Source organism: Sphaeramia orbicularis, chromosome 19 (assembly GCF_902148855.1).
Source record: "Sphaeramia orbicularis chromosome 19, fSphaOr1.1, whole genome shotgun sequence".
Classification (NCBI taxonomy): Eukaryota; Metazoa; Chordata; class Actinopteri; order Kurtiformes; family Apogonidae; genus Sphaeramia; species Sphaeramia orbicularis.
The window spans coordinates 480,560-493,967 of NC_043975.1; the positions used below are offsets into that span (position 1 = coordinate 480,560).

The window sequence follows — 13,408 nt, forward strand, 5'->3', positions numbered from 1 at the left end:
CCTTCTGCTGTCTGACGTCCTGTGTGTTCTGTTCTGTTTGTTCCAGTTCATGGAATGTCCTGCGTATTCACTGGTTTTTCTTTTGCTTTGCTTTAGGGTCACATCAATCACATCATAGGCCATTGAGAAGCCAATCAGGAGGAGGGGGAGGAGCCTGATGAGTCAGACAGCGTCCTGATTGGACCACAGCCTCTGAGCTCCTCATTCAGGTGTTTTTAGTGTTTGTTTGGTTTTAGTTTGTGTGGGATTTTTAGTTTTAGTTAGTTTTTAATTTATTTTTTTTTTCTGTGGTTTTTAATTTTTTTTTAGCTTAGTGTTTTGTTTTTAGTTTATTCATATTTTTATTCAAGTTCAAGGTGTTTTTTCGTGTTTTACTAACTCTTAAAGGACCGTTTCACTGTTCGCTGTTTCATTCCTGTCGGTGCGTTTGAGGACCGTCTGAAATTCCAAACTAATCAAACTGAACTGTTTGTTTTGACCACACAGCTGAGTGTCCAAAGTCCAGATGTCCTTGAATGCACCTTCAGGAACGCCTTAAAGCAAAACTATGATTCAGTGAAAAGCTCCTTCAAAGTTGTAGATCCGCCCCCTTAGCATTCCCGTCCAATCAAATTGTCCTCCTCCTCCTCAGTCCCATTTGATTGGTTTGTCCAATATTCCCTGAACTCATCAGGTCCATTTCAATTGATCAGATTTGTAATTATCAATAATTAATGAGCTGCCTCAGCTATTCCAGGTCAGGACTTTGACCTCTGGATGAGACGTTCACTGTCGCCAGTAAAGGGCTATTACTAACTGCATGGAACACTCCCCGCCCCCTCATCAGAGCTGATCAGTGATTGGCTCGTTAGTGACAGAGGTGTTTATTGATCAGCTGATCAGATGAAGTTTTTTTCAGATGAAATGATTCTAAGGCATTTGAAAGTGTTAACGTTAAAATGTGTTTGTCCGTGAATGGAAAACCTAAACATTAATTTGATGATTGAAGAGATTCTATTTTTATACCTGAAGGTTTAATTTTTTAAATGACTGAATGTAAATCTGACCAATCAGAGCACAGCGTTTGTATTAACTGATTTAAATAAAACTCCATGTTTAACCGAATGTTTCTCTGATGAGTTTATTGAATTCTTTTACACGTTTCTGATGATTAAATCAGCTAAAAATACAGAATCAATAATCGGATGTATCGGCTGTAGTTCCTCTAGGGACCAGAAGGGGTCAGAAACAAAAGACGACACAGAAGCAACAAACTATTTATTTAACAAACAAACTGAAAACAGAGCTGGCGGTCTCTGACACTGATCATCAATCAAAAACAAATATCCTGGTCAGGTAGCCCCGCCCACTCAGCTGTCAATCACTCGGTCTCCAGGGGTTTGGCTCTTTTGGCAGCAGGAGCGTCACCTGGACAGGTAAACAAACCGATCAGAGACAAAGCGGGTTTTATGAGGAAAGAATCAAATATTGATGAGTTTTTACACAATGTGTTCAGGAGGATTTTTAAGAAATGTTTAAAGTTGAATTTATGAAGAAAAATGACAAATGTATGACTTCAGAGTAAAGCTTTTCTTCATAAACTTAGAAAATATTCATGTTTTTAACCTTCATGAGTTTTATTTATGTAAAATAAATCCTAATTAATACAATAGATTAAAATAGTATTTTACATTAAAAATACTTTAGTGTCCAATTCATGATGGAAACCTTGAGTATCTTGATCTTGCAGATGTTTCTCTATATAATCTTAGAAAATGTTTATCATTTAATATCTGTTTTCTTCATCCTTAACGTTAGTGTATTAAAGGTTTTGTTTTTTTTTTACACATTATCCTTTTATATATATCATTTTGAACAGAATATATTTGGTGTTATTCATCTGACAGACTCACGGACCAATCATGTCAGTCTTATTCCAGACAGGATGTTTGTGATTGGCTGTGGACGTACGGTCATCAGGAGTGGGCGGAGTCTCCTCAGGGCTGGTCTTCGTGGTGTGAATGATTCCTCCGGCTGATTTCCTGCGCTCTGGTTTTAAAAGCAGAGTTGAACACAACACATAAAACCGATCAGGACAGATTATTATTGATCAGTTTGGATTTGAACGATAAACATGAAACAGCAGAGTTAATGTTCATGTGTCGTAAAAGTAACGTCTGAGTCACATTATTCAACATCCAGTTACATTTATTTTTCATTCATTAAATGTCTGAGTTCCAGCCTGACAGACACAGTTCAGGGCACAGACCTTTAAACAGATGCATTCAGGGGCTGTAGGAAAACTGGATTTCAGTGAATCATCAAAATGAAAAAATGTTTCTATAAAAGGACAAAACAGATTCAGCATTTATTCAAAATCTGGAAATATTGATGTTTCTGCTGGTCATGATTTGTATATTTTGATGTATTTTGCAGATTCATCAGCTTTTCATGCTTTGTGATATGACATGTCAGCTACCTCTAATCATTACTGATCAGTATTGATTAGTATTGATTACCTGCATGCAGGACGACTGATCGACACGTGGAGGAAACGGCCTCTTTGGCGTCTGCGTCTGATAAACCGAACAACAAGGATCTGACAGGAAACATCAGGAAAACAACGTGAAAACGGTCAAACCTGTTTATCACTGTCTACTGTCATTAGACTTAAATAAAATATTGAATAAAATTTAAAAAATGAACAAAAAAACTGTAAAATATTGAATAAAATGAACAAAATTGAGTAAAATAATTAAGAAAATTAAGAAAAAACTAACAAAAATTATGTAAAATATTGAATAAAAAAAATAACCAAACCAAAGTGGAGTAAAATACTGAATAAAACTGAACAAAAACATAATAAAATAATGAGCTTAATTAAATCTAATAAAGTACATGTAAAGGCGTCAGATGTGATGATTCTACTGATCTGATCAATAACCGTTACTGGATTTTTCTGGTCATGTGAACAGGTTCAGTGGTGGATCAATAACCAGATGGATCTGTGATTGGTTGGATACAGGTTGGCTGCGTCGTGCGGTCCTCGAAGCTCCAGACGCTGAACAAACACAAACACACACTTTAACCCCTCCTGCCATGACTGATCAACTTACTGATTACTTATTGATCGAGCGCTCACCTTCTCGGCCGCGCTGGACACGATCACGTTCTGAAACAGACAGACAGGTGAGGTTCAGGCCCCGCCCCCTCTGATGTCATCGACGTGAGCGACTGTACGTACCTTCCCTTTGCAGGTGTCCACGAGGGCGATGGCGTTGGCGATGGTGTAGCGCCGCATGGTGGCGTCTCTGATGGCGGCCGAGTACGAGACCTCGAACGCAACGCCGCGCTCGATCGCCTGAAACGGAACATACAAAACAAACGCACAGCTGGTCACATGGAGAACCGGACCGTGAGTGGACGGAAACGAGTCTGATCCTTGACCTGAGTCTGAAAGTACGACATTATTTTCATTAAATTAGAGTTTTTTTAATCACGACTTTATTCTCATAAAACTGACTTTTTTAAATTCAACTTTATTCTCAAAGTTACAGGTTCTGCCTCAATATTTTATGACTTTATTCTCAAAATATTCCAACTTCATTCTTGTAGAATTATGACTTTTTAAAATTCGACCCTATTGTCATAAACTTAGGGGTTTTATCTCGATATTTTCCGACTTTATTCTCATAGTGACAGTGTTTTTATTTTCTCCTGTGGCCCTAATACGCCGTAGTACATTTGAGGTTTTTTTTTTAATTAAATTTACTTCAATAACTTGTTTATTTTAATCTGTTTTTTTAATTTTAGTTTTTACTGTAAATGTGTTTTTGTAATCGGCTAAACGTCGCCCCCTTCTGGAGCCGTTCGCTCTCACCCCGTTGACCGGCGCTCTCTTAAAGAAGAATGGCAGCTTCTCCGTCACCGAGATGCAGATGATGTCGACGTCGTACGTCATACACGCCGCCTGCGAACACACGTGTGTTAAAATCAACCCATGACGTGTTTACGTGCGAGGTGTGAATTGTCCCAGGGTCAGTGAACCTCACATGGAAGAGCTTCTCCGTGGTCGGGTAAACGGCGAGGAGATCGAAACGCCGATACTCCGCAGCCGTCGGCCTCTGAACACAAACACACAACAATGAGCAGACGGTCCCTGAATGCATCACCATGGTTATGTCAGAGGAAGTGGGCGGAGCCTCACGTAGTGGCTGGAGTCTGACATCACGATGGTCAGTCTGTTCAGGACTCTAATTGGACGAGAACGACCCTGATGGAGACAGAGGAGTTCATACAAATGACACCAATCATCATCATCATCATCATCATCATCATCATCATCAGCAGCAGCAGCAGCAGCAGCAGCGTACCTGTACGATCGGCAGCTGATCGATCAGCTCATTGATCGGAGTCGGGGAGGGAATGTTCTACAGAAAACACACAAAGAAAAAGACAAATATGTCAATTCACCTGAAATAGAAACACATGGAAAAACTTAGACAACAGAAAAATGAAAACGACTCTGAGATCAAACTGGACAAAAAAGACGCAACAAGATGAAAAGAATGAAAAAGACGCAAGTAAAGAAAAAAATGCAACAAGACGAAAACGATAAAACTTAAAAAAGACATTACGTGAAGAAACCGTAAAAAAGACACAAGAAGCAAAAGAAAAAAAAAAATCACATAAAGAGAAGAAACAAAACGACACGAGACAGAACCGCTGTCCCTGAACGCAGCACCAGGTGATGACTCACCTGCTTTTTCTTGGTTGTGGGTTCGAACACATAGTTCACAGCAACTGTGGAGAAACCGACTGACAAAAACAAACACCAAAAATAGGAATTTACTTTCACTTTTCTGGACCACATTTACAGTGAGTTTTATAACTGATGATTATTATCATTATTATTTTTTATGACTTTTATTCTGACTTTTTTTATGACTTTTATTCTGACTTTTTAATGACTTTTTTATGACTTTTTTCTGACTTTTATTCTTCACTGAAGTTGAAGGACTGAAGGTTTTCTGTTCTAGTTTTCTTCATCAGTTTTAGTTTCTTTCTCTTTTTCCTGGGACCTCAGTTCCTAAGTTCCTTCCATATTTTAGGACAGAATGACAAACACTTCCTTCAGTCATTGATTGTTTATTAAATTTTATCTGATTAAAACTGACACAAACAAGGAAATAAATGAACGAACTGATTCAATGAAGCTGAAACTAAAGAATAAACACATGAACTGAACTGGAGCAGGGTTACGTCTGGGCTCTGGTCCAGGTCTGCTCTGGTCCAGGTTTTAGTCCGGCTCAGGTTTTAGTCTGGTCCGGGTTCTACTTTAGTACCGGTTCTACTCTGGATCCCTGTTCGGACCCTGAACCCGGTTCTGAACCGCCTGTTAGCAGAGTTAGCATCCGCTTCGCAGTGACCGGACCCGGGTCCCAGTCAGACCCGGGTCGGGACTGGACCCGGACCGGGGGACTCACGGTGAGCTGCGGTCTCTATCAGACTCTTCAGTCCGCTCCGGTCCTCCGTCTGGTTCTGGATCAGGTTCAGGTCCATAAACACGGACATGATGCTAACGGTACACGGTCCGCCACATGTGAGGAGCCGCGAGGCATGACGGGAACTGGAGTTCTTCGTCACAAACGTAAACATCAGCATGCGTCATGACGTCAACACGTCCCCACCGTAAAAGTTTCTTTTTTCCTGTCATGAAAATAATCTGTATTTTATAAAGAGGTCCACAGATGGACTCTTCTATAAGTGCATTTTATTCACACTCAGCCTACAGTTGATCAGTTTGTGTGTCTGGAAGAAAAACATTTATGACGTTTATTTAAAAAAAAAAAAAAAAAAAAAAAAAAAAAAAAATATATATATATATATATATATATATATATATATATATATATATATATATATACACATATACACACACACACACACACACACATATATGTATGTATGTATGTATATATATATATACATATATATGTGTGTGTGTGTGTGTGTGTGTGTGTGTGTGTGTTAATAAATAGGGTGGTGTGTAAATTTGATCATTTTGCAATGAAGCAAACCTTTCTAAACAAACACTTAAACATTCATTATGTTCAGTTTTTCCAACATTGGGATTTTTTTCCCCCATTAAATCTTTATTGAGTGAGGCAGCGTATACAAACAATGTCTACAACAAGAAAATAAGTTTGCCAGGGGAAATACACTACAACACAATATCCAAATCAGAGCAAATTCTGATGGTTTTTATGGCTTTTTGTTTCCAGATTTATCTAATAGCTTTAAATTAAGTTCAACATCTTTCAAAAAATAAATAATATTTAGTTTTATGTTCCAGAACTTACATTTGTGAATGAAAAAATTAGCAAGTAAGAGAAATAAATTAATTATTAAAAAAAAAAAGTTTTTTTGTCCTTTCTGGGGTATCTGTAAAAACCAAATAATACATTCTTCCATGATGTGACAAAGTCTCTGAAAACATGGTGGATAATCTGAAGCTGAAGTCCTTCCACAGGTTCTTAGTGTATGAATGATTCCAGACGAGGTGTAACAGTGTGTGGACGGTCCCACAAAAACAACAGTTTAAGTTTCTGTCTTTTTTGAATTTCTACATGTAGTGGTTAGGAGGGTGATGCTTTCCCTGCAGTAAAAGTGAAAAACTTTACGCAGTAGGAATGACTGTTTAGAGATTTTTAAAGGAAACCGAATAAAACACACATTTTAAAGAGATCATTTTAAATGGATGATCTGAGACTAATCTTACTCAAATTTAAGGAGAAAATGACTAAAAGAAAACAAGTGACAAAGTGGGCAAAATGTGAAACAAATTAACAATAAATATTAAAACCCACACATTTACAAGAAAAAAAATCTTAAATTACACTGCAACTCTCACTGAAAATTAAATTAAAAGTCAAACTTACATTTTTAAAATATTCTCGATTAAAAGTGGGGCAATTAAAAAACAAATAAACAAATAAACAAACAAACGTGTTTATGTGGAGCTTAATACATGTTAATAAAATATTAGCAAAAAACAAGCAAATGACTAAACACGTTATGCATAATTTAATCGATTAATTAGTCTGTAATTACTACTCGTTTTAGTTTTATGTAAAAATACATGATACAGAAATGATTTGTTCATAAATAACCTGTTTTTTGTTTTGTTTTGTTTTGTTTGTTTGTTTGTTTTGTTCATAAATAAGCTGAAATAAACCAAAGTGACTACTCTGACGTCAACCCTGGTTCATGTACATGTTTGTGTCACTTCCTGTTTCTCTCCGGTAGGCGGCGGAAATAAACAAAACCACAGAAGAAGAAAAGAAAGAAGAAGAAGAAGAAGCCGTGAGCTCGTGAACAGACAACAACAGTCACCGGTTCGGTTCGATCCGGATTCAGAACCAGAATCAGACTGTAGTCCGGTTCAACGAGATCAGAACCCGGACCAGAAAGACCCGGTCCTGAACCCGGACCGTCCTCCAGGTCTGGTCGGACTTTGTGGAACTGAACTGAAGCAGCTACAGAAAAGGAGCCGTGTAAGGTTAAAGGTCAACTCTGTTTAGAAGTACACACAGTCCGTGGAAAACAGAAAACCTAAAGTATGTATACGGTAGGAAAAAAAACTGCAGGGCGTCATGGAGAACAGAAAAGAAAAGAGAGAGTAGAAAATATTAACAAGAATAAAATATTTAGAGAAAAGTCACAATAAAACCGGGACAAAGTTGTGTTTTTAGAGAGTTTGATCTGTTTAATAGTGTAGATTAGTTAAATTCCCAGCTGACGTGAACGCAGCATCTGTTGACCTTAACTGAAGACGAGAACAGGTTTAGAACAAGATGGAGTCTGTTTACATTTAATGACCTAATGCAGTCTGAAATATGACAACAAACACACTAACAAACACACAAACAAACACATACAAACAAACACTAACAAACAAACACAAACACAAACAAACAAACACACTAACAAACACACACAAACAAACACACACAAACAAACAAACACACACACAAACAAACACACTAACACACACAAACAAACAAACACACACACAAACACACACACTAACAAACACACACAAACAAACACACACACTAACAAACACACACAAACACACACACTAACAAACACGAACACACACACACACAAACACACACACAAACAAACAAACACACTAACAAACACACACAAACAAACACACACAAACAAACACACACACAAACAAACACACTAACAAACACACACAAACAAACACACACACTAACAAACACACACGAACACACACACACAAACACACACAAACAAACACACACAAACAAACAAACACACTAACAAACACACACAAACACACACAAACAAACACACACACTAACAAACACACACGAACACACACAAACAAACACACACAAACAAACACACAAACAGAAGGAAAACACAGACATAGAACCTGAGGACAAAGACCAGGACCAAAGCAGACCAAAACCCGGACCAGACACTGACCGGACCAGGACCGGACTAGGACCAGACCGGGACTGGATCAGACCAAGACCAGATCAGGGCCAGAACAGACCACAACTGGACCAAGACCAGACCAGAACCAGATCAGAGCCAGGACCAGAGCAAACTAGACCATGGCCAGACCAAGACCAGACAAGGACCAGATTGGAACCAGGACCAGACCAGGACCACCACGTCCTCATCTGTCTGGCCTCATTGTGTCAGTTCTTCTGTTCTGGTTCTCTTCGTCCCTGCAGGTCCACGGAGCCGCTCTGGTCCAGCCCGATCCGCTTCAGACCAGTTCAGACCGCTGGTTCGGTCCGGTTCAGACCAGTTCAGACCAGCAGTCATGTTGAATCCTCTGAGGGTCCTGGTTTCTGTCAGAACCGGTCCTCCGTCCCGCTGCTGCTCCAGCTTTGTCTCCAGGATGAGGTTCTGTTCTGACCCGTATCAGGTTATCGATCAGCTGATTGATTTATGAACCGCTTACTGATCCGAGGACTGGTGGGTTCTGGTTCTGGTTCTGGTTCCACTCAGGTTCATCAGCCGACTGAAGGAGGATGATGAGGCGTGTGCCGCAGCGCTGCAGAACGGATCCGTCCTCCTGTTCCACAAACTGGAACCACTGCTGCACAGAACCAAGACCGGAACCTTCAGACCCGGGTCACAGCCCAGCTCAGGTAAGAGACCAGAACCCAGCCCAGGTACAGAACCAGAACCACATGCAGAACCATAGGTCCAACCACAGACAGAACCTCTGGCAGAACCTCATTAGAACCTCAGTAAAGGTTCTGGTTCTCACCTGGTCCATCTGGTTTCAGGGTTGCAGTCGGTTCTGGAGCGGCTCGGTGCAGACAGATCCCTGCTGATGGAGTCGGTTCTGATCGGCTGCTCTGAACAGAACCAGGCTCAGTTCTGCTTGGACGTCGGTAAGAACCTCATGAATGCGGTGTTTCCTGCACACTGCCGGGCCCTGAATGCACCACTGTGTTCTGTGTGTTTAGGGGGTTTGGACCGGGTCGCCATCGAGGACGTGTGTCGGGGGAAGTTCGTGGACCTGAGGAAGTCCTTCTTCCTTCTAACTGGGCCTGAGGCGCCTCTGGTGGCCAAGGTGGGTCATCACATCTGAGCTCTGCTTAGACTCCAGTCCGATCTGGATCTTTGAGTCTGGGTTCTGACCCGCGTTCTGGCCTTCAGGCTCAGGCTCTGCTGCGCTGGCACCAAACCCACGGCTTCTGCAGCGCCACGGGCCAACCCACCCAGCGGAACCGGGCCGGGAGCCAGAGGGTCTGCGGCAGCAGCGGCATCGTGTACTACCCACAGGTAAGACCAGACCCAGGACCAGGACCAGACCTGGACAGGACCTGGACCCAGGACCAGACCTGGACACGACCAGGACCAGACCTGGACCCAGGACTAGTTTTCATGACATTGTTCTCTGTTGACCTTGGTTCTGACCCGGGTCCGGTCGGTCCTTCTGTCTGTCCTCCAGATGTCTCCGGTCGTCATCGTCCTGGTGTCTGATGGGAAACGGTGTCTTTTAGGTCGACAGTCGTCGTTTCCACCGGGATTGTACAGCGCACTGGCAGGATTCTGTGACATGGGTCTGTCTGTCTGTTCACCTGTCTGTCTGTCTGTCTGTCTGTTTACCTGTCTGTCTGTCTGTCTGTCTGTTCACCTGTCTGTCTGTCTGTTTACCTGTCTGTCTGTCTGTTCACCTGTCTGTCTGTCTGTTTACCTGTCTGTCTGTCTGTTCACCTGTCTGTCTGTCTGTCTGTTTACCTGTCTGTCTGTCTGTCTGTTCACCTGTCTGTCTGTCTGTCTGTTTACCTGTCTGTCTGTCTGTCTGTTCACCTGTCTGTCTGTCTGTCTGTTCACCTGTCTGTCTGTCTGTCTGTTCACCTGTCTGTCTGTTTACCTGTCTGTCTGTTTACCTGTCTGTCTGTCTGTTCACCTGTCTGTCTGTCTGTCTGTTTACCTGTCTGTCTGTCTGTTTACCTGTCTGTCTGTCTGTCTGTTCACCTGTCTGTCTGTCTGTTTACCTGTCTGTCTGTCTGTCTGTTTACCTGTCTGTCTGTCTGTCTGTCTGTTCACCTGTCTGTCTGTCTGTCTGTCTGTTCACCTGTCTGTCTGTTTACCTGTCTGTCTGTCTGTCTGTTTACCTGTCTGTCTGTCTGTCTGTTCACCTGTCTGTCTGTTTACCCGTCTGTCTGTCTGTTCACCTGTCTGTCTGTCTGTTTGTTTACCTGTCTGTCTGTCTGTCTGTCTGTTTACCTGTCTGTCTGTCTGTCTGTTCACCTGTCTGTCTGTCTGTTTACCTGTCTGTCTGTCTGTTCACCTGTCTGTCTGTCTGTCTGTCTGTTTACCTGTCTGTCTGTCTGTTCACCTGTCTGTCTGTCTGTCTGTTCACCTGTCTGTCTGTCTCTTTACCTGTCTGTCTGTCTGTCTGTTCACCTGTCTGTCTGTCTGTTCACCTGTCTGTCTGTCTGTTTACCTGTCTGTCTGTCTGTCTGTCTGTTCACCTGTCTGTCTGTCTGTCTGTTCACCTGTCTGTCTGTCTGTTTACCTGTCTGTCTGTCTGTTTACCTGTCTGTCTGTCTGTTCACCTGTCTGTCTGTCTGTTTACCCGTCTGTCTGTCTGTTCACCTGTCTGTCTGTCTGTCTGTTTACCTGTCTGTCTGTCTGTTTGTTTACCTGTCTGTCTGTTTACCTGTCTGTCTGTCTGTCTGTTCTTCTGTCTGTCTGTCTGTCTGTTTACCTGTCTGTCTGTTCACCTGTCTGTCTGTCTGTCTGTCTGTTCACCTGTCTGTCTGTCTGTTTACCTGTCTGTCTGTTTACCTGTCTGTCTGTTTACCTGTCTGTCTGTCTGTCTGTTCACCTGTCTGTCTGTTCACCTGTCTGTCTGTCTGTCTGTTCACCTGTCTGTCTGTCTGTCTGTCTGTCTGTTCACCTGTCTGTCTGTTTACCTGTCTGTCTGTTTACCTGTCTGTCTGTCTGTCTGTTCACCTGTCTGTCTGTCTGTCTGTCTGTCTCCAGGTGAGACCGTGGAGGAGACTCTTTCCAGGGAGGTGGCAGAGGAGGTGGGTCTAGAGGTTGAGGGCGTGTCCTACAGCTCCTCACAGCATTGGCCCTTCCCACACAGCTCCTTCATGATTGGCTGCCATGCCTCCATTAGCCCCGCCCACACAGAGGTGAGTTCTGGAGAGTTTTATTGAATCTTTCAGTTTGTTTTTCATTTTTATAAAAAAAAACCCATTTATTTATAGAAGCTAAAAAATATCAAATCAACCCAAAACAAAATTTTAAACTTTTTTTTTTTGGAGTTTTAACGCAATTTTTTATGTTGTGAATTTTTTGTAGTTACAAAACTTTAGTTTTACTCAACATGTTTAGTTTTAGTCTTTAACCCTTTCAGTGCCACGGGCCGATCAGATCGGCTTCTGGAGAACACGCCATATTTGTGTACAAACAAACCATTCACCCCCATTTCTTTCTCACATTTCGATGACGTTCTTTCAAATCTTCTTGCAAATTACGATCAATAATGAATCGGCTGCGTCCGGTGCGTTTTGAATCTAAGTAGCAATCGGTCGGATGTTACCGAGCGGTTTTTGACCAAGGAAGAGCTCGCGTTTCGTTTTCTGCTTGGGGAAATTTTATGAATGAATTTATGAATGAAATCATATGCAAAATAGATGGCCATTTTGTAGTAATATCGTAAACACAGCGATCTGTCAAAACAGTCCCATCTGCTAGAAAATGAGTTCTGATGACGATTCAGACTTCGATTATAAAGACGACGCGAAATACTGAAAAACGGCCAAATTCTGTGGCACTTTTAAGGCTTATTAGCCCCTTAACTGTCTGGCACCGAAAGAGTTAATCTGAGGAAGAGTTAAAACAATCGACACAAACACGAACATGAATACATCATTTTTTAAATGTGTAAATGATTGAATAAATGATTAACTGAATAAATGATTAACTGAATAGATGATTGATTGAATAAGTCATTAACTGATTGGCCGTTCACAGCTGACCGTCGACCGCTCTGAGCTAGAGGACGCTCGCTGGTTCACGCTGGAGGAAATAAGCTCCGCCCTGCAGGTGAAGACCCCGCCCAGGAGAGGGGACCCGCCCGTCACCTGGCTCCCACCGAGTCACGCCCTCGCCCACCGCCTCATCACGGAGTGGGTGGAGCTACAGCGCAGCGGGGAGGCGGGAAAATGACGAAGATGAAGAAGCTTCGATCAGTTTGATACACGATCAATACTAACGGTGTCATGTTGTGAATCTACCTCATGTTTGTATTAAAACACTGAAGTCCCAGAGCGGCGCTTCCTCAGCTTCGTTCACTTCAAACATGAAATGTCAGAAAATTATTCAAGTGGAAGTTTTGGTTCAGTTCAGGACTGTCATGGTAAAAACTGACACTTCCACTGCAACCGTACTTTTAAATCTCACATAAAAACTACAAACAATGAAATCCTCGTTACTGAGAATCTTTGACATGTTTCAGACTGATATAAACAGTGACACATCCCTCCATCATCTATTTTATGGAAAATATCTCATTTGTTTTTTTTTGATAAAACAAGTGGCATCACATATTCAAAGTGACATTTAAAGGGTTAAAATGCTGAAAATTATTGAGCATTGGTTTGTTTTGAGCAAAGCTGAAGTAATTTAAGAGATATATGCAGAAAAAAGCAGAAAAATACTGATCCAGAAGGATTTTCTATCAGTCGTGTATAATAGACCTGTTACAGTAACTGACATCAGAACAAAAAACATGTCAATGTCTTTCAGAAATTCAATATAAGATGTAAAACAAATGTAATAATCTGCAAATCAAAACATAAAATTGACTAAAATATGTTAAAATGACCTGAGGTTTGATACAGAACTT

The 13,408-nt window shown here is 41.4% G+C and overlaps 2 protein-coding genes across 5 annotated transcripts; one reads left to right on the forward strand and one right to left on the reverse strand.

Annotated features, from left to right (window-relative positions):
- Positions 1-305: 305 nt before the first annotated feature.
- Positions 306-5,659, reverse strand: rpp30 (ribonuclease P/MRP 30 subunit). Its single transcript, XM_030121817.1, has 12 exons — positions 5,466-5,659; positions 4,739-4,797; positions 4,353-4,409; positions 4,187-4,252; positions 4,032-4,103; positions 3,860-3,949; positions 3,224-3,340; positions 3,122-3,151; positions 3,003-3,040; positions 2,499-2,578; positions 1,951-2,028; positions 306-1,407 (listed from the first exon to the last, which is right to left on the reverse strand). The coding sequence occupies exons 1-12, from the start codon at positions 5,641-5,643 to the stop codon at positions 1,361-1,363; spliced, it is 912 nt and encodes a 303-aa protein (XP_029977677.1). The 5' UTR covers positions 5,644-5,659; the 3' UTR covers positions 306-1,360.
- Positions 5,660-7,306: 1,647 nt separating this feature from the next.
- On the forward strand, positions 7,307-12,825 carry nudt13 (nudix (nucleoside diphosphate linked moiety X)-type motif 13). 4 transcript variants are annotated; one of them, XM_030121816.1, is made up of 9 exons: positions 7,309-7,535; positions 8,757-8,931; positions 9,037-9,179; positions 9,321-9,428; positions 9,504-9,610; positions 9,697-9,822; positions 9,992-10,103; positions 11,536-11,690; positions 12,535-12,825. In XM_030121816.1, exons 2-9 carry the CDS (start codon positions 8,849-8,851, stop codon positions 12,727-12,729), a joined length of 1,029 nt encoding a protein of 342 aa, XP_029977676.1. In that variant the 5' UTR covers positions 7,309-7,535; positions 8,757-8,848; the 3' UTR covers positions 12,730-12,825. The 4 variants fall into 4 exon arrangements, with proteins under 4 accessions (XP_029977673.1, XP_029977675.1, XP_029977676.1 ...); XM_030121813.1 differs by having other exon boundaries at positions 7,307-7,535; positions 9,321-9,610; XM_030121815.1 differs by having other exon boundaries at positions 7,307-7,487; positions 9,321-9,610.
- Positions 12,826-13,408: the final 583 nt, after the last annotated feature.

Excerpts from the sequence above, each read along its gene's own strand:
- rpp30 (XM_030121817.1), bottom strand. The coding sequence starts at position 5,643 with ATGCTGATGTTTACGTTTGTGACGAAGAACTCCAGTTCCCGTCATGCC. Across the intron at positions 4,798-5,465 it reads GATAGAGACCGCAGCTCACC|TCGGTTTCTCCACAGTTGCT; the intron begins GTGAGTCCCCCG and ends TGTTTTTGTCAG. Across the intron at positions 3,041-3,121 it reads TGTCCAGCGCGGCCGAGAAG|CGTCTGGAGCTTCGAGGACC; the intron begins GTGAGCGCTCGA and ends GTGTTTGTTCAG.
- nudt13 (XM_030121813.1), top strand. The coding sequence starts at position 8,849 with ATGTTGAATCCTCTGAGGGTCCTGGTTTCTGTCAGAACCGGTCCTCCG. Across the intron at positions 8,932-9,036 it reads AGCTTTGTCTCCAGGATGAG|GTTCATCAGCCGACTGAAGG; the intron begins GTTCTGTTCTGA and ends GGTTCCACTCAG. Across the intron at positions 9,823-9,991 it reads GCATCGTGTACTACCCACAG|ATGTCTCCGGTCGTCATCGT; the intron begins GTAAGACCAGAC and ends TCTGTCCTCCAG.